Source organism: Aedes albopictus, chromosome 2 (genome assembly GCF_035046485.1).
Source record: "Aedes albopictus strain Foshan chromosome 2, AalbF5, whole genome shotgun sequence".
NCBI classification, from domain to species: domain Eukaryota; kingdom Metazoa; phylum Arthropoda; class Insecta; order Diptera; family Culicidae; genus Aedes; species Aedes albopictus.
In genome coordinates, this window is record NC_085137.1 from 189,384,901 (window position 1) to 189,409,176 (window position 24,276).

Here is a 24,276-nt window from a genome sequence, read left to right on the forward strand (position 1 = left end):
TGGTAAAGCTTGGGATCTAAAACCCAAGTATATCAAATGGATTTACACAGCTGTTGTTCGACCAATATTGGCCTATGGTTGTCATGTTGTCAAAACGACGAAGTAAGAATAATCCAAACAAAGTTAGGCCATCTCCAAAGGATGTGCTTAATTGCGATGTCTGTAGCGTTCTCCTCAACTCCCATGGCAGTGCTCGAAGTTCTTTTTGACGTTGTCCCAATACACATTCATTTTAAACAAGAAACACTTCTCAGTCGACAGCTAACTTTTGTTGGGATCGGTTGTGCTTTTCTACGCTCTTCAACGGTCACTAGATTTCGTTTGTTAACGGGCGCGCGGTTGAGAAATCAACGTCGAAATGGAAAAAGAAATTGTGATAAAAAACACACTAGCCTTTCAATTTCCTGGAAATGCTGCCCAGCCAACTATCGTGGACATGGCACGTTTTGTGAAGACTCAAAAGTGATCGGTCAAAGATGGATACTGCCTATAAAATATCCGATGAAAAAGCAGTCTTCATTCGCTTTAATTGCGAAGACGCAATGAGGTTTGTTCTGGAGAACAATAGCTGCGAGCTGCCGTTCTACTACACGAATGGTGAAAGAGTGATGGTGCAAATGTCGGTGGCGGCAGGTAATACTCGCTACATTCGAGTTTTCGATCTTCCACCGGAGGTAACTGATGCCGAGTTGTCTGCTGTGTTGGGAGTGTATGGCACGGTGAAACGTGTTGTGCGTGAGCGCTTTCCAGCGGACAGTGGCCTAAACATGTTTTCCGGCGTCCGGGGCTTGTACGTGGACATCAAAAAAGAGATCCCAGAAGCGCTCATCTTCTGCGGTCGAAAAGGGCGGATATATTTCGATGGTATGAAACCGAAATGTTACTTGTGTAAATCTGAAACCCACCTTAAGAAGGCCTGCCCGAATAAACGGGCACAGCAAAGTGAAGTAGTACTCAAGCGGCGGGGGGAACAACAACCAGCACCAGCAACAAAAATCAAATCAATAAATGATGGAGATGCAGGAATGGACGGGGCAGTAACCACCGGCGCAGCGAATGTTGGTACCCGCAAACGGCAAAACAAAGGTGAAAAAATTGCAAAGAGGACGGATAAACGACAATTGTCTACCCATTCCTCTGATTCCAATAACCAGCCACAGGAGAAAAAGAAAACGGAGACGGTAAATGAAGGCGACGACGACGGCGATAGTATAATCACCGTTGATGATGACATGCAGAGCAACCGCAGCTACATTGGGGAACCGGAGGCAGAACAGGAAAGCGAAAGCGAGAGCGATCTGGAGGTGCTTGATTTCCAGCTTGCAACTACAGAAGAGATCAAAGCGTGGAACGATAAACGAGAACGGATGTCCCGAAGACAGGCAAAAAACATTGAGCGGTTATTAAGTAAGCACAAATAAACTCCACAATATGTTATTTGTTTTGACTCAAATTCCGGAGACGAACCAGCCTCGGGCTGAAAGTCTCGATAATAAAGACAAAAAAAAAAAAAAGAAACACTTCTACTTGTCTACTAAAGGACTCCTGTGAACCGCAGATCAACACACACACCTCGTTGTTTCCACTTTTGGTGAATCGGGACAAAGTTGGACTTGCTCTAAGTGATCTTACATTTACTTGCGTTTTTCCATATAAAACATTTTCCACGAAATCAGTATTGTCATGGTAAAATCAGTGCTCGTTACTCAATATTTCCAAATATCAGCGCCCCCTATACTGGTACGCTCCAATGGAAATGACCTCAATATTGCGACAGAAATTCCTTGAGAGATTCTTTCTGGATTTATCAAACTTTTTCCGAAAGTTTTATGAAAAGAAAATTCTTAGGATTTCCCAGAATGATTTCAGTAAGAATTCCTAGCAAGATTTCTCCAAGCATCTCTTTAGAGTGTATTCCAATCCATGTATTTCTTTGAAAATTTTGCCAGGATTTCCTCCTGGGATTGTTTAAGAAATTCCTTCAAGGATTGCTACAGTTTAAGCACAGACAAACAGACGTAACTCTTAATGGAAATTCCTCAAAATCTTTTGCCCGGTGTCTTTTTCATAAGCACACTGCCACCTGTTGGTAGAACCGCGCGAGACACTGTCGGCCATGATGGATTACGATTTGACCACAGACAAACAGATGTCTCACTCTACTCACTTCCCATCGTTTCACTTTTTAACGGATTATTCAAATATTCCGTAGTTCGCAAATCGCTTGCTCATGGCGCTCGCATCGTTAACTCATGTTTGACGTTTGCACACTACCACCATCTACTCAGTGGATTTGTGTACCACAGCATAATTAGCATTTGGGCAATTATGTTTGCGTGACGATGATTTTATCGCATTTTGTTCCAAGTGACACGTCTGTTTGTCTGTGATTTGACGTTTGTCTGACACGCACACTACTAAACAAAGCGCCTGAAATTTTCGTTAGCATCATTCAGCAACGTGTACACTGGCAAACGTCAAAGCGATCGAACACTAACGCCTCTGGTGGAAGAATCGCGCAAATCAAATTAAATTTGAACTGATCGTTAAATGCATGTGCCAAGCCGTTTTGTTGAGTGTTACGTCTGTTTGTCTGTGGAATCCCTGGAAGAATTAATCCAATCAGAATTAATCCGCACAGGATTCGAGTTGTTTGTGATGACAATTTGGAGTGAAATCTTTAGGGATTGTTTTAAAAAACTCTTAAATGTATCTCTAGAAAACTAGAGGAAATCACAGGAAGAATGTCTGAGAACGTCCTAGAGCATCTAAACGGGAAACCCTTGGCGGAATTCTTAGAAACGTTTATTGAGAAATTTTTAAAAAATCTGGAGAAATCCTTCGATAAAGTTCTTTGAGGATTTTCGAATTATTCCTGGAAAAATCTGAGGTAGGTTTACCTAGTTTCCATATGTAAGGGTCCTAAGGATCCTTGTATGTAAAAAAAATCTGTAAAAGTTCTAAGGAAATATTTCACAAACAAGTCCTTAAGGAGTTCGAGGAGAAATTTTTATAGTTACCCTTGGCCTTCCTATTGCATAACGTTGGGAAAAGCACACTGACGTATCCCTAATGCAAATGATAAATGGTGGGTTAAGAGAAATGCCAGATTTCTGGGGGGAAATTTGGAGGAATAACCTGGTTGAAACCCTGAAGGAATGAAGATCTCTGGAGGAATTCCTGCCTGAATCATTTAAAGTGATAATTGAAGAATCTCTAGAGCAATTACTACAAGATTTTCTTAATGAATCCCTGAAAATATTTTTGGAAACATTCATGCGGAAATTTTAATTGGAATCCTTAGAGAAATTCCTGAACAAATCTATGATGGGCTTCAGTAGAAAATACTGGAGGAATTCCTGAAGAAATTTTCAAAGGATTTACTTAACTAACTTCTAGAACTTTCTAAAGAAATCCCAGAAAAAAAAATTTGAAGAAGTAAATAGAAGATTTCCTAAAGAATTACTTGGAGAAGTTTCTGGAACAATTCTGAACTTTTGATTTTCTGAAGGTAATTTTTATTTTATTCATACCTAGCGAAATCGATGAAAGCATTTCTGATGGAATCCATGAATGATCTCCAGAAAGAATTCTCGTAAAGCTTTCTGAAAAAAAATCTTTGGAGAAATTTCTGAGGAAACCCATTTTTAAGAGGAATTCTTGGAGAAATTCCAAACGCATCCTCTAGTGGAAATTGTGAAAGATATTCTGGAAACAAAAAAACGATCCATGGAAGATGTTCAAAAGAACAATCTGTAGAAAACTATCTGAAACGAATTCCTGGAGGATTAATCTGAAGAAATCCATGGAACATATCCGTCGAAAGTTTTATAAAGGAGTTCTTGAATTTATTTCTTCAGTAAAGCCTGTATCCGCAATAGGAGTACGGTTGTGGCTCTGTAATGAATTGATGAAACTGGCCAAATAATTGACTGAGAACTCTTTGGTGTATGTTTATTCTTTGTGCCAAATTTCATAAAAATCAATGCATTACTTTTAACTATGGATGAAAAACAAACAGACGTGGTTTTAGGCATTTTGTACGAATGGGTGACAAAAAGTCGAAAGACAAAACGTCGAAGGGACAAAACGTCAAAAGGACAAAACGTCGAAAAGTGCGTAAGCGTTCGCAGTTCAGTGTGATTTTTTTTTTAAATTTTTGTGTTAATTTAAGAGCCAGTTCGCGAGAACCGCGACCCGGCTGAAAGTCTCTCTAATAAAGACAAATCAATCAATCAGAACCGCGACCCCCTTTCCAAAGGAAGTGGAATCGATGTGCTCCGATTGAGCTGAAATTTTCAGGGTATGGTTTTCCATATAAAAGATGATATCTGACCGATTTTCAGATTTTTCCGTTAGAGGGAAGTGGGGTAAAATAGCCCTCAAAGATTTCATGTCTAAAAATAGGTAAACTCACTATAATAGCAATAACTTCCGCAAAAGATAACGGATTCAGCTGAAATTTTGCATGGACACTCTATTCCTATGGCACTTCCATTTAAGCCAAGCGTTGGATATTCTTTGATATTTAATTTGAAGAAATAGGTTATTTTCATATTTTTATTGACGATTTTCAGGGCGGCTGATTTCATACCAACAGAACTAGGACGAAAAACTGAGTACTACGTTTTGAAGGATTACCCAAGAGCTTTAATTTGATATGTGACCCAGATGCGCCAACTTAAAAAATTTCGAAAAAAAAATTGTTTTCTCGGGGTATGCATTTTACCCCATATTTTACCTGTATAAAAAAAAGAAGTGTTCGCAAATTCTGACAACGTTATTTAACTTTCAAGGGGTTTTCTTCAATAATAATTCAACAGAAAAATGATGACCAAGAAATGCAATTATTGGATTTTTTTCATTTGGGGAAAGTAGGGTAAAATGGACTAACTCAACCTCCTTTCGAAATAACGTTGCTACGATGTTCTCTGATCGGACTCGAATTTTCGAGTTCGTTATTCTATTCAAGAATAGATGCTGTATAACATATTATTTTATTTTCTTGAGAGAATAACGGGGTAAAACAATTTTCAGAAAAAAAATGTTGAAAATTATCAAAATTTCAAAACCTACAAATGCTTTGGTAAAACTTGGCTAAATTTCATGGAATTAGAAAAAAAATATTATTTTTTATTGCTTATGGAGCCTCGTAGCCGTGCGGTTAGGGTCACCAAGCTTATAATCGCAGCATGCTATGGGGTGAGGGTTCGATTCCCGCTTCGGGCGTTGAAACTTTTCGTGAGAATATTTTCTTCCCCGTTTCCACTGGTGCATGCTCCGTTGTCCGTTGTCTAATGTTAAGTTTAAAACAGTCTGTACAGCCGAAAGTTGAAGACGTTGTCCGTGTCTTTTTTTATTATTCAAATGAGCAAGTCTGACAACGTTTTGACGTCGAGAAATGTCACAAATTAGCACGTGGTGTGTGATTCACCGAATTTTTTCTCGATTTTTCTTTTGACATGCATCTCCGGTTCAATTTTCTCTCTTTTTTTCGTGAAAGTTGCTGCAGTGCACAATGGTCCACGAAGAAGATTTACGAGGAAAGATGCATTCAGCGCCTTCAAATGATTTTTTGGACAAATATGGTCTTCTACAAAGTTGTTCCCAAAAATAAGGCCCTCTTTTAAATGTACATAAAAATTAGGGTGGTCCATATTTTCAAAGAATTTGGGAAACAATCTTTTTATTTGCAAGAATAACTGTATACATTCTTCGGGAAAGTTGTAGATCTATCAATTTTGAGTAAGTTTCCTGAAGACCATTTTTATGTAGCTTTAAAATTGACCGATCTAGAGATGTTTTTCTGAATACGCTTAAGGTGGTTCAAGAAAAACCGGATTTCTGGCGTTAACTTTTTCAGTTTCGATTTTTTATCAAAGTCGCCCAAGAAACACTTGTAGAGCATTTGAAGACGCGTCGTTTCGTGCGCTGAGATGATCGTTATCTCTTTTGGTTCAAAAGTTACAGGCATTTTCCTTGAAAAATCATAGTTTTTTGAAAATGTGTTATGACGGGTTGGGGCAAACATAAATCATATCTTTTGCCCGCATTCAAAAGAAGAAATATTGTTATAAAACATATCAAAATTTATTTTTGTAACTCTAGTGAAAAATACTTGAAAAGTGCCTATGTTTTCTAGAAAATCATCAATATATTTGAACGGAATGACGTAGCAACATTCTCAGCGCACGAAAATGCGCGTTATTAGCTCTACAAGTGGTTCTTAGGCGGCTTTGATGAGAAATTTGAAACAAAAATGATAAAGCAATAAAACGATTTGTTCTAGCGTCACCCTATGAAAACTATGGGAAAATGCTCCAAATTTGTTCAGAACAGTTTAAACGCTTTATCTTTTTTGTTTCAAATTTCTCATCAAAGTTGTCTAAGAACCATTTTTAGAGCTTTAAAAAACGCACATTTTCGTGCGCTGAGAATGTTGCTACGTCATTCCGTTCAGATATTGATAATTTTCTAGAAAAAATAGGCACTTTTCAAGTATTTTTCACTTGAGTTACAAAAATAACACCCCTCTAATTTTTTGATATGTTTTATAACAATATTTCTTCTTTTGAATGCGGACAGAAGATATTTTTTATGTTTGCCCCAACCCGTCATAATACCTTTTTAAAAAACTATGATTTTTTGAGGAAAATGCCTGTAACTTTTGAACCAAAAGAGATAACGACCATCTCAGCGCACGAAACGACGCGTCTTCAAATGCTCTACAAGTGTTTTTGGGCGACTTTGATAAAAAATCAAAACTGAAAAAGTTAACGCCAGAAAACCGGTTTTTCTTGAACCACCCTAAGCTTATTCAGAAAAATACCTCTAGATCGGTCAATTTTAAAGCTACATGAAAAGTGTCTTCAGCAAACTTCCTTAAAATTGATAGATCTACAACTTTCCCGAAGAATGTATACAATTATTCTTGCAAATAAAAAAGTTTGGTTACCAATTTCTTTGAAAATATGGACCACCCTTATTTTCTTGCACATTTTAAAGAGGGCCTTATTATTAGGGACAACTTTGTAGAAGACCATATTTGCCTAAAAACTCATTTGAAGGCGTTGAATGCATCTTTCCTCGTAAATCTGGTTCGTGGACCATTGTGCATTTTTGTGACAGAAATTTTAAAGGCTAAGTGTAGCATTTAACAGTTCAAAGTTCATTTCCGTGACAATTACAATTCTACTTCATCCACATTTTTTCCAGATTATTCTATCAATCAAAGCCTCGTCTTTCAGTCTTGTTTCCAGCCTCAATAAACTTCAAGATATACAAACCCCTCGTTCTCGAATTCTCGAAATGAACGCATGCGCCTCAAAGTATGTGAAGAAGATTGAAAGCAATTCAGCGAAACCGGCATTCTCAACCATACCAATGTATTCGTATGGCGACGAACGAACACAAACCGCGCTACCATGTGCGTTCTGCAATCAATCAACGACCCACACCACCATTCCGCGGGGAAAGGCATGTTTTGCACGGTCCACAGGCCCTAGTATGCGTTGAAGGTAATGTTTGTTGTCCAGCCAATCGTGAGGAGACGTATGGTTGGGTGCACATAGGACTCTTAAGCGTTTGCGTGCGTATGTGTAAGGTACAATACAAACTGACGTTAGTTGGATAGCGATATAAATTTCTGAGACTGAAGAATCGATAGCAAGGTGCCATTTAGAACGCATTATTAAATTAATCAAAATTCCTAACAATTTCAAAGACCAAACGTTATTGAATAGGCACAAAGAATTTCGAACAGTCGCGCGAAATGTCCTCACCTTTTGTGTATCTGACCAGAAAGGAGTGCTTCAGTGCTTGCCATCGTTTGCATAGGTAATGAATGTACAAACATCAACAGTTGTTCCAGAACCACTAGTTGCGTACTAGCTAGCTTCTATAAAACTATACGTGCATTTTGCAGCCCATTTCTAAGCGAGGAAGCGAATCGACAGGTGTACGGAAAGTGCAACAATCCGAATGGTCATGGTCACAACTATACTGGTATGCTTATTGTCATGTCGCTAAGTTTATGATTTTCATTAAAAAAACATATTGCAACTTTTACAGTCGAGGTCACCGTCCGAGGCCCGGTCGATCATAAGACCGGGATGGTCATGAACATCACCGATTTGAAGCAATACATGGACCAAACGATTATGAAAAAGTTGGACCACCTGAACTTGGATAAGGACGTTCCGTATTTCAAGAATTTGGTATGTGTTACATAGAATGATATTGTTGCATTTTGTGCATATTTTTAGGGCATTGGTCGTATATTCTGGAAGTTCATGAAACCTTCTACCTTTGAATCCAATCAAACACAGTTTGCACTTCGAATGTGTTTAATCAGTTTTGTACCTTTCAATTACACTCATTCGAAGAGGGTATTCTGCTTAGAGGGTTCGAAAAGTCGGTACAAGAACAGTTTGCACATTTTTCTTCTAAATAAGATTTTTGAAATCTGGTGTTCATTTTTATTTCATTTCTAAATACAAAAGAGTGTTGTTAAAATTAGAATTCTATCCCGAATTGAAAGATTCGATCTCACATATTTCAATGAAGAATAAACCTTAGTCAAAATTCCCAAATTAAACCTAAACAATAACATTTAGAAGCTGCTGATTCTGGCTGATGATTTCAATACGAATTGGATATTTCGACAACAGATAGGATTGAAGCAATAAACTGGTGCTTCTGTGGTCAGTTTTTTTAAGACGTGTAGCACTCTGCTAACAATATAGAGATTCCAGGGATTCTGTTGGAGATTCCATTAAGGACATCTTCAAAGATTCCTTCAGAACTCCTAGAAATATTTGTCTTAGAATCCATCATTATGATAATCTGGGATTTTTTTCTGTGATTTGTTTACGATCCGCTGTTCAAACTCTTTCAAGTATTGTTTTAGATTTTCTAAATTTTCCATAATTTCTACAGAGGTTCATTCATATATACTTTCAGTCTTTTTTTTTAGTTTTAAAAACTTCTTTCATGTATTCTTTCGCAAATTCCTGCAGTATTACCTACAGACTCTGGAGTCCAGAGATTCATTCAGATATTTTTCTTAAGAATATTCCACGAGTTCCCCAAAATAGCTTCCAGTGAATCCTTCAGGAAACCCTCCAAAGCCACCTTTCTTAAACTATGGGCTTACCAGTACCATAAGGAATACGCGTCGGTAAACAGGTTTGAGAAAGGCTACTCCAGAGTATTCTCTCAACAACTTACAGAGAATTCTGTAGGAATTTTGATATCCTCCAGAGTCTTCCACGGCGTCCTGCTGTAGGTGTTTTTCTAAGGATATTGCAGAAATTATCCCAGAGATTGATTCTATAAATTATTTCAAAGAATTCTAGAGGAATTTGGTTTTAAATTAAAAAAAAAACACATTTTTTTAAATTTTATACGAAGCAGTGCCTTTTCTGAGCACTATAATTTTTATAAGATTTTCAACACTTCATATTAATACCCAAAATCAATTTCAAACAGATTTTCCGATGGAATTATCCCAACACCGCTACAGAAGCCAATCTCAAAGATTCAACCACCATTTTCCTAGCATTTTCTCAATAAATTTCAAAGTTTCCTCTAAAATTTCTTAGAAATTCTTCCAGAAATTCCTTTAGATATCTCTTAACCCTCCTTTGGCATTAGGGTCATTTTTGACCCAAACCGTCAGCGAGCTGCTGCCAACGTGATGCAAAAGGAAGGTTAAGAAGTTGGTTAAGAGATTCCTCCAGGAATTCTTCTCAAGATTCTTCCAGAGGTTATTTATAGATGCCTTTAGATATGCTAGAAACTCATTCAGATATTATTCCAAGAATTCCACCGAGTTTCCGTTAAGAATTCCACCTTATATTGTTCTGGTGTTTTTTTTAGTGTTTCCACAGTTATTCTTCCACGATGTCTATCAGGTATCCCTCTAAGAGTTTCTCCATAGATTCCTTCGAAAATTCCACCTGGAAATCCTCCATGGATTCTTCAAGGTATTACTGGAATTGCTCGAGAAATGTTTCCAGGAGTTGTTCCAGAGGCTCATCCAGGAGCTCTTACAAAAGTTAGTTTGAAATTCATCGAAAAATTCTTTCAATATTTGCTTCAAAGATTAACCCGAGGGTTCTTAGAGCAATTACTCCCGAGAATCCAGCAAGAATTCACAGGTTCCCCCAGGACCCTTCAGGGAATTCTTCTGGAATCTAATCCAGATATTTATCTAGTAGTTTTCAAACAATAATTCAGAATTCGCTTTAGGAATTTTCCAGACCTTCAGAGAATTCCTCCGGGATTTTAAACAGAGATTTCTCAAGGAATTCCTACTGAGATTCTTCCTAGTATTGCTACAAAACTTCATTCAGTGGTTCTGCAAGAATTTTTCAAAAAGATTCCAAGAGTTTTGCTATAGATTTTATCGGGAACATTTGGAGGAATCTCCAAAAAAAGCTTCTCGAGAAATTTCTGAAGGAATTTTAGTAGAATCATTACAGGCACTTCTAGAGGAATTCCTGATGTGATATGTAGTTAAATTCCAGAGAAATAACAGGAAAAATCCTATAGGGATATCTGGGAGAACTCCTGGAAGAATCTCCGGAGTAGTTTCTACTAGATTTGCTGAAACATTTGATAGAAAAAAAACTATTAAGTAATATATGGAGGAATTCCCATGGGACATAAGTTCATAGAAGTATTCCTGGAAAACTTCTTGAAGGTAACTTGGGTGATACTCCTGAAAGAAATCGTTGAAGGAACTCCTGGAGGATTTGCAGGAGTTTCTAAAAGAATTCCTGGATGAATTCCTGATAAACCTTTGTAGAGATTCCCAAAGTAATTCTTGCAGCAATCCTTCAATGAAGTATTCCAAAGAATTTGCCAGGTTTCCCTTCATAGAAGCCAAAAATAGATGTTTCTAGAAATTATTCCAAAGATTTTATAAGGAATGCTTTAAAAGCTTCCTCAATTTGTGTTTTCTCTATCAATTTCTTTAAAATAATAATAATGAATTACTCTGTAGTGTCTATCTAATGGTTATGTACATATACTGCCCCCATTCGCAAAACAGTCCCATATGAATAGGAAACCTAGCAAAGATGGGACTGTTATGCGAGTGGCGGCAGTATAATATCTACAGTGTATCGAACAATTGTCCGTACAGCAATTTTTTGGTTGAAATAATTTATCATTCAAATGATCATAACTTTTTTTATACATCAAGCAAATACGCTGAAATTTTGATCAATCATGAACCATATATTAAAGCTCCATTGGTAAAACTTTGAGCAAGATCGAATAAGTTTTCTGAAAGTTATAAAACTTTTAGTAAAACTTATAAGATTTTTGAACACATTTTTAAAAAATTATATCTCAATATGAGTACATATTGAGATATAATTTTTTTAAAATGAGATCAAAAATCTTATAAGTTTTACTAAAAGTTCCACCTCATCGAGTACGATGAAACTTTTTCAATATTTTTTGTGCTATAGCTTACACCTAAGGCTTTCATATGCAGCTTCGTTTGAGGTTTTATATTCACTACAAAAAATATGAGTCGGACAATTGTTTGATACACTGTACCTAAATGGAATACTATTCATTACAGTACCTAAATGTCTAGGTATGATTTATTATGTCTACCTAAGGTAGTATAAATACTGGTGGGCATTGAACCACAAAGAGAGACTGCATAAGCCTTGGACTTGTTAACATATTTATTATTCTTCATTTGAAGGATATAAAACTCCACAAAGTCCAGAAAGACATCTCTCAAGTACTTCTTTCAAAGATTCCCCCTAGATTCTACCAGAGCACCTTAACATATGTCTTCAGGGAAATGCCAGAAATTCTGCTAGGACCTCAAGAAGAGATTTTTCTATGAATTCTTCCAAGAATTCCACCGGATTTCCTTCAAGAATTTTATCTAAGCAATTCAAGAGTTTTCTCTTAACAACCACATTCAGGAATCAATCCAGATATTCTTCCACAATTGGACTCTTGTGCGAATTTTTCTTTGAACTCATTAAGATATTCCCAGAACTCATAATGCTTTCAAGATATCCAGAAATTCTTCCTACCACTCTTCAATGAATTTTTCGATAGATTCTTCTATGAGTAATTAGAATTGCTCCAGACGTTTCCCCCGAAGAGAATAGTCTACAAATTTCTCGAAAGTTTCGTTCAGTATATTATCCAAAGTTTAATCCGAAAGTTCTTACAGAGATTGCTCCATTGATTTTTTTTCCAGAAGCTTCTCAAAAGCTTCTTCCGAATGTTACTCGAAAGCTCGTCGAGCAAAGTAAAATAACACAACGATAAGTATTGCTCGCTCCAAAACACATTTTACAATTTTGTGTTATCAAATTGATACTTATTGTTACCATACCTGTCTAATACTGAAGCATTTTCATCGACAAAAACGTCGAAAGTTTGTTATCAATAAGGAGATATTTTTATGATATCATGGGTGCAAAAGGTTGAGGACAAACTTAGATAATTATTTTTGATATCAGCTAACACAGAATGTTATCCGTTTATTATGAAACTTTTATCGGGTCCCTCCAAGAATTCGTCCAAGAGTACCTCGTAAAATTTCTCCTCAGTTTCCACATAGAGATATATCCCTGTAACCTTCAGTAATTTCTCCAGAAATGTTTTCAGGAATTACTCTAGATATTCCTGCAAGATTTTTTCAAAGATTCCTCCAGGAATCCTTCATGGATTTCTCCTGAAAACGTATTCAGCAATTCATCCAATAATTCTCAAACAACTCATTCACAAATTTCCTCCAGGAATTATCCAGGTATCCAGAGAATTCCTTCAGGATTTCCGCCAGGAATTCCTTTAGAAATTATTCCAGCGTTTCCTCCTACAATTACTACAATACTTTGTTCAGTGGTTCTCCAAGAATTCATCCAGAGATTCCAAGAATAGTACTATAAATTCATTCGGGAAGATTTGGAGAAATCATTAAAAGAGCTCTTTGAGAAGTCTCTAGAGGAATGCTTGACAGAACAATTACAGGAACTTCTGGAGGAATTCCTGGTAAGATCTGTACTAGAGACCTAGAGAAATATCTGCGAAAATTCCTGGTACAATAATTGAAGTAGTTTCTGGAAGATTTGCTGAAGCATTTGTTTGAGAAATGTGTAGAGAAATGAGTAAGCTCCTAGAAGTACTTATGGAAGAATTCCTCAATCCCACCCGGCAGAAACTCCTGAAAGAAATTCTTAGTAGAATCGCGGGAGCAACTCCTGACGAACTTTGTAGAGAAATCTCAAGAGAAATTTTTGGAAGAATTTCTGGATGAGTTATTGGGGCAACCTCAGAAGGAATTCCTGGAGAAACCTCAGTAGGATTTTTTGGAGCTGTTGCAGAGTTTCTTAGAAAATATCTGAAAGAATTCTAGGAAGATAATTAAAGTAACACCTGCAAGAGTTTTTCAAACACATTTCAAAGAAAACGCTGGTCAAATAAAAATTTGGCTCAATTTTTTTTTAATCACTGGGTAAGTTCCTAGAATAATTTCTGGGTGAATTTCTTGTTTCATCTTTGGACGAACCCCTGGGGGAATTCCAGGAGGAGTCTTTGCAGGAACTATAGTATACCGTCGGACTCCGTGGTGGAATTACTAGAGGAGTGGAAGAATTCCTGGATGAATTACTGAAGGAAGTTGGCAGTTCCTAGACGAATCTCTGTAAAAATTACTTATGGGATATCTGAAAGAATTCCTGGAAGTAGAGTAGCACCTGGCAGATTTTTTGCAGATTTTTTTTAAGAAAAAACTCATGATCAGTTCATGGAGGAATTCATAGAGGATTTGTGGTGGATTTTTTGGCAAAATATCTTGATCAGCTCATAGTAGAACTTCTGAAACAATTCCCATTAGTATCTCTACAGGTATACCAGGTTGAGTCTTAGTAGGAGCTCCCGGTGGACTTCGTAGTGGAATCTCTGGAGAAATACTTGTAGTAATCCCTAGATGACTTCCTGTGAGATTTTTTTTTGGAAAAATTCCAAAAAGAATCGAAATCCTGGAGTCTCTGAAGGAATTCTTGAAGGAAACTCTGATGGGATTGCTGATTGAGCCCCTGGAGAAATCAAGGAAGGATTTTCGAAGCAAACTTTTGAGCATTGTTCAGTTATGTTCATAAATCTTAGGGGAAACTCTTGGAGGAATCTCTGAAAGGAATCTCAAAGGAGTTTGTCCAGCAAACGTTATTTGAATCTACTTTCAATCCAGAGCGGGTAGCAGTTCACATCGACGTGCTTCAAAAATAGCTTGCTTTGGATTGCTATGATCATCAGTACCCGGAATGCTGGTTGTTTAATTACTGGAGCAAAGACTTCTTCATAGTCAGTGCGGTACCCTTGTAAAACTTCCTACGCAACAAATCTTGCTGACGAACAAATGCGTCATCTGGCCAGTCTTCTTCTTGAAAATCTGTCTGCTTTCCACCACCGTTTGTCAGGTGGTAACGTTGTTATTTCCCACGCTTCGTTTTCCGCAAGCGAGTTCAGCTCCTCCTGCATGGCGATTGTCCATTGGTGCCGTTCCACTTCGCTAATAGCTTCATTGCGGTTGCAAGGTTCGTGCACCAAATACACAGCTGCCCCTGGTAACGAAGAGAGGCCACACCTTGTTGATACGCTTTGATCTCCGACTTGATCCATACTTGTTGAGATCATGAACTTCGCCTAACAAGGTAGTTTCGAAAGAATTATCCGCTGCTGATTCGAATTCCCCTAAAGTTGTTTACTATCATTATACGATTCGATTTGGATTTCTCCTTGATGTTCGTCCAAAATTTGTTCAACAGGTTGGTTGTTGCTCATTGCGATTACTTACTGGAAAATTCTCACTACAGGAACTCTTCAGTTTGTATTGCAGCATGTTCTTAATAGGCTTGTCTTGCGCATCCGATATTCGGTTGTTATTACTGGTCTTCGACTGATGAAATTCATTGAAATTTGCTTCCCTGCTGAGTCCCTGCTGACCTTCAGTGTCACTGTTGTTTCTAACAACGAATAAAGTCGAGCTCCGTAGTTTTTCAATATGCTTTATTAAGAAGACAGTATTAAAAACTTCCTGAAATACAGATTTTACTAGGTCACCCATTTTCTTCAGGTTATGTTGTAACTACTTACGTTTATGAGTTTCTAGCATTCGAATCCCGGGCGACTTCTTTGGGGGTAAACAACTTTTAGACCCTATTAGTAACATTATAATTATTGGTATAATTGATTGATAATTCAGTTTCTGACAAATACAGTTACCTTCAGCGAGTCTCCCCGTAACGTGGGTAGATCACCTTATAATGGTGCGTTACGGTGTAAGATCTACCATAACAAATTCTGATCTTGTAATTTTTTAGCTTTGTCAATTTAAATGCAAAAAAAAATCCAAGATCATAATTTGTTCTACTTTTTTTTTGTATAATGTTTTTTTATTGCTAATAAACCATTTGTTTCAGGAGGATTCAGGTAATTTTTGTCTATGTAAAGAGAGATTTATTTTCGAAATTTATGTAACTGTTGTGAGCCTATCACCTTTTAATACTATTTTCTATTTCAGATGTACAAGCGGGCAACCCTGCAGTCGGGACGACGAAACATCCTTCTTATTTTTAAGGGTCAAGATCATATCATTCGGTGGCGGGTAGACCACGTTGTCCGCGTCGTCTTTCTTCGAGCCGAGTGTCGTAATGTCGCGGGTGTGGGCGCGTTTTTTTTTTTTTTTAGAAAAATTGATTTTTTTTTTCGGATTGCCAACCATGGTTTTTTTACTCGTTTCACGCGATCTTGTTTTATTTATTTTTTTAGATAAATTGAGATGTTTTTTGTTGTTGTGTAACGCGATTTTTTGTTATTTTTTTTCTTTTATTTTGTTATTTTTCGAGTCACCAATTTTTTTTTCCTTGCGTTTTAAACATTTATTGCAAAGTTCCGATGACCCTGGAGGGATCGGTTCTGCTTGTGCCTCGCACTGAGCCGAAACATACTTGTTTATACAATAAACAGAAAAAATATCTTTTGATTTTATTTTCTTCAACTCGTTTTACGTTTTTTTTAATAAATTGAGATGTTTTTTTTCGTTGTTTTCGCGTTTTTTTATATAATTGAGTTTTTTTTCCCCGGATCGCCAAATTTGTTTTTTTTTTTTTCATGCATTTCCAACATTTACTGTGATGTTCCGATGACCCTGGAGGGATCGGTTCTGCTTGGGCTTACTGAGCAGGAACATAATTATTTAAACAATAAACAGAAGAAAAAAAATCTCTTTTGATTGCCGGCTTTCAAAAGATTAAATTTTAACCAACTAAACAACCAATGCCGTGGGTCCATCGCCAGCTTTTCAGGCGAATCCTTGACCTACCATAATACATCTCCCAACCACCCACTCCGTAGTACTTATGGGAGTGTCACTGAGTCGGAGGCCTCTTATATAAGTGCTACATCAACATTTCCTTCCCCTATCCCAAGTTACGGTAAAGATGGGCGTGGCCGGGAATAATGACATTTGTGCTTTTGGTATTCTTGTATAAGATTGGAGCGAAGTTAACTCCCCAGCCTTGTTCCGAAAAGCAATCCAAGCAAGATTAGCAAAAGGTACATGAATGTTGTGAGTATCCAATCTACGAAGTATACCGTAACTACGCTAACGCTAACGCTAACGCTAATACAGTTACCTTCAGCGAGTCAGAAATTAGCTAATTCTGGTGACTTCGCTGGCTGCTCTTAACAGCTCGCTATAACCTACAATCGTTAAGCCCTACAGATTACGGACTTTATAAATTCAAATAATTTGTAATTCTTACCATGACAATAAATCAGTATAGGATTGGATATAAATTCACTTGAATAATATATCAACTAATTACTTATAAAAATAAATGCTAAACTGTCTGTTCACGTTCTACGTGTTTTGCCTATCACTCTTCTCAAACAATGTCCCCACAATTATTTGCCTGTCGATGTCAGCATGACAGCTCGGATCAACGTAACGATGATGGAAGGTGCGATAGCGCACAATGGGCGCGATCAACAGTCTCCCCGGTAGCCGAACCTATTTCCGGTCTACTTTCTTTTGCACCAACATCCAGTACTGCAAGGTTTACTGCAGATCGTTGAAAGATACCTGTCGGCGTTTGCACGGTCGCTTGTCGAACTTGTCCGTCTTTCGAAACCTTCGTATCCAACACTCTGCCTTTGGGCCAGCAGTTCCTTGGGAGTTTAGGGTCCACGATAATCACTATATCACCAACGGAAATGGGCTTGACTGGTGCAAACCACTTTGTCCGGCGAGTAATCGTCGGAAGGTATTCGGACACCCATCGTCTCCAGAAGATATTGACTAGTGTCTGCGACGTCTTGTGAGCCTGTTGTAATGCCTTGACACTATCGTTGAACGGAATTAGAGGTTTCAGGCCATTAGACGACCCCACCAGAAAGTGGTTGGGTGTTAGGGCTGGAGATGACAATGTTCTCAATTTCGATTAGGCTGCTTCTCAGTACTTCGTCACGCGGCAGACGGGGTAGTTGCATTTCCGAAAGTATTTTCTTCACAGATTGTATTAATCTCTCCCATGACCCTCCCATATGAGGAGTAGCAGGAGGGTTGAATACCCAGGTCGTGGTGGGCGTTGTAAATTCCCTCATCATTCTATCTTGATCGACCGCGATTAGCGCTTCAGTTCTTTCTCTGCTGCAATGAAGTTGGTACCACGGTCACTTATGATCTGTACCGGAACTCCCCGTCGAGCGAAGCAATTACGCAGAGCCATTATACAGGAGTCCGTGTTGAGGGAGTTGACCAACTCAATATGGATGGCTCTGACTGTGAGGCAGGTCACTAACATGCCCCACCTCTTTTCAACTCGACGACCAAGTGCAACTTGATAGGAAAAGGGTCGAACAAATGCTGCCAAGCGAGCGAAAGGAAGATCGCCCATTGGCGGTGAAGTTGGTTTTGCTCGTCGAATTTTGCAACGCTGGCAGTCGGACAAAGTCTTTTTGCACTCTGAACGAATCCTAGGAATATAGTACTTTTTACGTGTTTCGTTCACAAATGTTTCAAAACATTGGTGGTGATATCGTTCGTGAATGTCTTGAAGGAGCAGTTTCGTAACGGGATGTCCTCGTGGCAGCACAATGGGATGTTTGGTATACTCCTCAACATAGTCACAGGCATCAATGCGACCATGAATACGTAGAAGTCCGTCGTTGTCAATTTTAGGATTGAGCTTATACAGACTGCTACTTTTGGGAAGGGCTGGTTTATTCGAAGAACGGTTCGATGACTTCAGTAGGGCCAACTCGTCGCTGTAGATATCTTCTTGGGCTCGCCTACAGTGGAAAAGCTCTGCACTGAACAGCTCCTCACTAGTCAATGGGCCAACTACAATTGGTTTACCTGCTATTTTTCTGCGAATGTTCGTTGGAAATCTGGGAGTTAATGCAGTGACTCTAAGTAACCGTCGCCAACTGGAAAACCTTTCTGCTTGGAGATAGTCGCTCGCTAGAGTTACAGAGTGGTGAAGTACGCTTGGTCTCATTTCTAGGCTAGTCGTTTTCTTGCGGTGCGGTTCCAGAGGCCAAGTCGTTTCTTGCCTCCAGAGGAATCCTGGTCCTTTATTCCATCGGCTGTCCGAATCGAATCTTGGAGATCGCTGGTACTTCGTTCCTTCGTCTGCAACATTTTCTTTGGTTGGTACGTACTTCCATTCAGAAATGTCGGTCAATTCTAGGATTTCGCTAGCTCGGTACGCTACAAAGGGTGAGTACGCACGGTGATCCGATCGCAACCAGCATAGAACATCCACAGCATCAGTCCAGAAATATCGTCGGCATATCTTGATTGAATGTCCTTGTTCGATAGTCTTAGCCATGCGAGTACCCACTACGGCCGCCTGGAGTTCCAGTCGCGGAATAGAAACAAAGGTGATTGGTGCCACCCTAGTTTTGGCCCCTACCAGAACACACCTAATGTTATCTGCGAGTTGGAACCTCAAGTAAGCCACCGCACAATAACCAGTCTCGCTAGCGTCTACAAAGGTGTGTAGTTCGATGTCCATTTGGTTGTTAATTGCTGTTAGATGGTAGCACCGAGGAATCCTTACTAAACTCGCCTGGGGAAGGTTAGTTAACCAAGACTTCCACTTCTCCAATTGTAGGGCACCGATTGGCTCATCCCAGCCAGCCCCTGACCGCCACACTTCTTGCAGCAGTAGCTTCAATGGCATGAGAAAGTTTGCAATCAAACCCAGCGGGTCATATACAGACATTAACACGCTGAGTAACTCTCGTTTTGTGGGGTGCTTGCCGTTGAAAAGAAGATCTGAATGCCGTTCCTTGGATAGCTTGTACTGGAACTCGTCGCACTTGATGTCCCACCACATCCCTAGTACCTTTTCCAGTGCGTGTTCTGCGTCGAGGTCCAAATTCCTTTCAGGTACTTCTGTACTGTTGAGTGCTTTCATTACTGATGGAGAGTTCGAGATCCAACCTCTCATTTTGAAACCGCCTTCCTGGTGGATGAAGTGGACGTCTTTGGCCAACTTTATGGCTTCTGCTTCCGTGTTGACACTAGCAAGCATGTCGTCGACATAATGATTTTCTCGAATTGCTTCCACCGCTTCTGGCAACTGAGTCTCGAAGCGCGCCGCATTCTTGTTGATGATGAACTGTGCACTGCTTGGTGAACAAGTAGCACCGAATGTCATCACCGTCATGACGTATTCGTCCGGTTCGGCTGCATCTGCGTTAGCTTGAAACAGAAAGCGTTCGCTCTGCTGGTCTTCTACGTTCATCCTAACTTGGTGGAACATTTCTTCGATATCGCCGCATATAGCGACGGGCCGTTCTCGAAATTTGTAGAGTACAGACGGAAGAGGTTTCAACTGTGTGGTAACCGAAAATCAAAAACTTTTTTTTTTCCAAAATCAACTTTGAATCCCAACAGCATCCGTATGCCGCAAAAGTAGTTACAAGACTGAAGCATTATTTCCATTCAACCGTCTCCTCTTCGTTCAAGATTTTCCATCTCACTCACACTCATGCAACCAAGTCTTCCACGCAAGCTAAGTCGCGCGCCAATTTAATGCCTCCTTTTCCATGCTTCCATCCACCGTTCATGAAAATGCATGGCATACGCGCATGTGTGCAGCTTTCCATTCTCGATTGCACCAACACAATCATACGCTTCCACTGAAGGACGTCGAGTGTGAGCTTTCGGTAGCACAAACGTCAAAAGGAAAGCTCGCCAAGAATATGCACGGAGAGAAGTGATTGGCTCATTTTTTATAGTTTTTATTGTACTCACTTTATCCACCACAAACTGGTCTGGGCCTTTTAATAGAACCGAGTTTAGGGATGTTCCTGCTACGGATGCAGCAGCGTCCCAGACGATGCGAACCTTGTTTGGTTTATTTTTGTTGAACACTGGAAAAATAGGCAAATACCAGACGCGGTTTCCGCCTATTCGCAGCTCCTCGGGTGTCAATTTGCGGATGAACCCTTTTTGAATGTAATCGGTCATCTTCTTCCTTAAAGTTTCACCAAGCGTCGGCTCACGTTTCATTCTCTTCACGAGGCAGCGGTGACGCCTAAGGGCCATAGCCTTATTATTGGGTAAATGACACAGCTGCCACTTGGTCGCTGCAATGAGCTGAATCTTGATTGTTCGGAGTGAACATGAAGAAATCCGTCTTCTTTAAAGCTGCTACGTGGAGGCTTGTTATCGGAAGCAATAGGAGTCGGCAGAGTTACGGTGCTCGCTGCTTCAGCCACGGTATACAGCCAGTCGCTAAATTCTAGAAGCGAGACTCGAGGTAGTTGTACTCGATACGTAGCCCAATTTAACTTCACCATCGGGGGCAGTCGGTCGACTAAACCTTGAAGAAGAGTGATGTTGTACAAATGCTCTTCTAGTTTACAGGCTCTTACAGTGGCTACCATGTTTCGGACGGCTAGGGCGAAATCAACGAGCGTGCTAAGCTTATCTGCTTTGGGCGCTGGAATCCGATTTATCTTTTCGATGAGGGTATGCACTATGATTTCGGGTCGACCGAAAAGCATTTTTAGGGTTGATAGTGCGAATTCCAGATTGGCTGGATGTAGCAGCTGACACTTAACGGCTTCCAATGCTTTACCCCGGAGGCAACGTTGCAGTCGGACCATATTTTCTTCTGGTGTATATCCGCATAGCCTCGTGGTATTCTCGTATGTAGCGATAAATAATGGCCATTCCTCTGGTTCACCGCCATAGATTGGTAGCTCCTTCGCCATCGCATGTCGAGCAGCGATTTGGCTCGAGTTGAGCACCACTGTATCGTTCGCTCCGTGTGTGCCTTCCAGGAGATGAAGAGCTGGTACAATAGGTTGGACTGGTCGCAATGGTGACGAATGACAAGGCGGTTGACGGAAGCTATAATCGTGTACCGCATGGGATGTTGATGGCTGAGTATTAGCTCCTCCAGATGCTTCCATTAATAAACGATATTTCCGCTGGAGGTATCTTCGTTCCATCTCCCGCTCCTCTTCAAGCATTTTCAGCTGCAGATCCACAGGTAACTGCAGAGGTGGTGGGGGCTGAACTGAATGCGCTGTCAGAGCTGATAGTGCGGGTGGAGCAGACGGAACGGGTGAAATGTGCGGGGCTGGTGTTAACGGGGTTACGTGAGGTGTGGATTCCCTCAACATGGAGGATAGTGCCGTTGATCCGCCAGTCGCAGAAGGCAGCTCCTTTGTACTAGCACTGACACAATTTGGGCAAATCCATGGATGCTCTGCAATGGCCCCGGTCACCCCAACGCAATCAAAGTGAAACCAGTTGTGACACTTATCGCAGCAGATCATTTGGCTGTCATCTTCCGACTGGCACATCGAGCAGCTGCGGTCTGGAGGTGGAGCAAGCGGTGGCATCATACGGTTTCTCCTGGAGTCGTCCGGAAAACGAAGTTTTTAAATTGTTGTTTCTAACAACGAATAAAGTCGAGCTCCATAGTTTTTCAATATGCTTTATCAAGAAGACAGTATTAAAAACTTCCTGAAATACAGATTTTACTAGGTCACCCATTTTCTTCAGGTTATGTTGTAACTACTTACGTTTATGAGTTTCTAGCATTCGAATCCCGGGCGACTTCTTTGGGGGTAAACAACTTTTAGACCCTATTAGTAACATTATAATTATTAGTATAATTGATTGATAATTCAGTTTCTGACAAATACAGTTACCTTCAGCGAGTCAGAAATTAGCTAATTCTGGTGACTTCGCTGGCTGCTCTTAATAGCTCGCTATAACCTACAATCGTTAAGCCCTACAGATTACGGACTTTATAAATTCAAATAATTTGTAATTCTTACCATGACAATAAATCAGTATAGGATTGGATATAAATTCACTTGAATAATATATCAACTAATTACTTATAAAAATAAATGCTAAACTGTCTGTTCACGTTCTACGTGTTTTGCCTATCACTCTTCTCAAACAATGTCCCCACAATTATTTGCCTGTCGATATCAGCATGACAGCTCGGATCAACGTAACGATGATGGAAGGTGCGATAGCGCACAATGGGCGCGATCAACAGTCACCGTGTCCTTAAACTGCCATCCTTTACGATCATCGGAGTATCCGACGAAAGTTGTTTTGATCTTGATACTGGACTAAGCTCCTTTCTCTGTTGTTTCGGTATGTGGACGAATGTCGGACATGTGAAAACACGCATATGATGCATGTCTGTTTTTTTTCCAGTCCAACTTTCGTGAGGTGTCGACGATACAGATTTTAACGGTAAAACGTTCTGCAGGTATACAACTGTGGCTTCGACCCAGAATCTGTCGTTCAATTCAGCATCCGCCAACACGCAAATAGCTTGTCGTGTACTTCGCCAATATCCCGTTATGTCGATAGAATTACTTCAACGCTTCACATGTGTACTCACCACCGTTGTCTGACCTGATCACTCCATGTCCGAAACGTCTGTGCCAGAGTGTTATGTCCGACGATTGCTTGCTTGCTCACCATGTTCCATCAATCAGTAGAGATCCATGCTTAAAGGCTACAACAGCAACTTCGTTTCCAGATATAATCCGACAGCCTTGTTTACCGAAACGTACACCCACTCCCTTTTGGATCAATTTGCTTGCTTTGAAGCATCGAGAGCATATCTTCTCCAGGTCGTAAGTCCCTTGAATCGCCAACTTGTTGCCAAGGTTGAATCTTAAACACTTAGGTTACCTTTATCATACAATCCAATCTTAAAATATTGGGAAATACAAACTGCAAATATGTTTTTTTAATATTGTCGCATCTTTATATCCCCCTATCATCACTTTACAGGCCAGCACAACGGAAAACGTGGCCATCTTCATCTGGGACAGTTTAAAGCTGGTAATGCCCAAGCCGGACCTGCTGTACGAGGTGAAGATCTACGAAACGGACAAAAACTCGGTCATCTACCGGGGTCAGAAGTACGATACTAACCATCACTACCACAACAACGATCTGGCGGCAACCGGCACCGATAACGTGTGTTCGAATCTTTCGTCCGACTCGGACAGCTAGAGCAGAAGTGCCGAGCGGCGTAATAAGGCAGCCTCAACCAACCGATCGGTGATAAGGGTTGCAGTAAAAAAAAAGATATTGATATTTGTTTTAATTGAAACAGAACTGACACGTGCGTGAGATCTTCATGACAGTAGTGATTTTACGGTTTTTAGTCCATGAGGATAAAAGTGAATTAATAGGGTCCTAAAATTAAAGACGAATTCTCGCTTATATTGAATAATACGATCAAGCATGGTATTCTAATCGGAATTGTACTTTACTCGAACTTGAAAAACAAAGGAATAATGAGAAAATTCGAAATAAGTAAAATGGTGAATAGTTCTACTTTGACATTTGAGGTCAACCTTGTGTGACTGAGCTCGACATTTTTCGCACTGGGATTTCAAAAATGTTCCTATCTGACATACACGGTGAAAAAAAATCACTCAAAGTATGTGTTATAAGCTAGGGACGAGACAAAAGGTTAAAAAAATAAAAATTATATATTTTCAACTATGGGTTAATAAAAACGTCAAAAAATGAGTAAATATGTACTCTTGAACCATATATAATGGTGTAAAACAAGAATCCCGATAGGACTTTAGGAGCCTATTGTCTAAATAAACGCAATCTAGTTTTTGTATTGATTATGCTTTCATATGCAGGACAATTATCTTTTCTTCCGAACTATTCCAAAAAATATAGGCAAGAAACAATTTGAGTAGTATTCGATT

At 39.6% G+C, this 24,276-nt stretch overlaps 2 protein-coding genes across 2 annotated transcripts; both read left to right on the top strand.

Moving 5' to 3' along the window:
* Positions 1 to 542: 542 nt before the first annotated feature.
* LOC134286294 (uncharacterized) lies at positions 543 to 1,421 on the top strand. The gene has a single exon (XM_062847899.1). The coding sequence runs from the start codon at positions 543 to 545 to the stop codon at positions 1,419 to 1,421; it is 879 nt and encodes a 292-aa protein (XP_062703883.1).
* A 6,167-nt stretch (positions 1,422 to 7,588) lies between these two features.
* LOC109419076 (6-pyruvoyl tetrahydrobiopterin synthase) lies at positions 7,589 to 23,689 on the top strand. Its single transcript, XM_019693286.3, has 4 exons — positions 7,589 to 7,836; positions 7,925 to 8,004; positions 8,071 to 8,216; positions 23,336 to 23,689. Exons 1-4 carry the CDS (start codon positions 7,772 to 7,774, stop codon positions 23,558 to 23,560), a joined length of 516 nt encoding a protein of 171 aa, XP_019548831.3. The 5' UTR covers positions 7,589 to 7,771; the 3' UTR covers positions 23,561 to 23,689.
* Positions 23,690 to 24,276: the final 587 nt, after the last annotated feature.

Excerpts from the sequence above, each read along its gene's own strand:
- LOC134286294 (XM_062847899.1), top strand. The coding sequence starts at position 543 with ATGAGGTTTGTTCTGGAGAACAATAGCTGCGAGCTGCCGTTCTACTAC.
- LOC109419076 (XM_019693286.3), top strand. The coding sequence starts at position 7,772 with ATGTCCTCACCTTTTGTGTATCTGACCAGAAAGGAGTGCTTCAGTGCT. Across the intron at positions 7,837-7,924 it reads GCTTGCCATCGTTTGCATAG|CCCATTTCTAAGCGAGGAAG; the intron begins GTAATGAATGTA and ends TGCATTTTGCAG. Across the intron at positions 8,217-23,335 it reads TTCCGTATTTCAAGAATTTG|GCCAGCACAACGGAAAACGT; the intron begins GTATGTGTTACA and ends ATCACTTTACAG.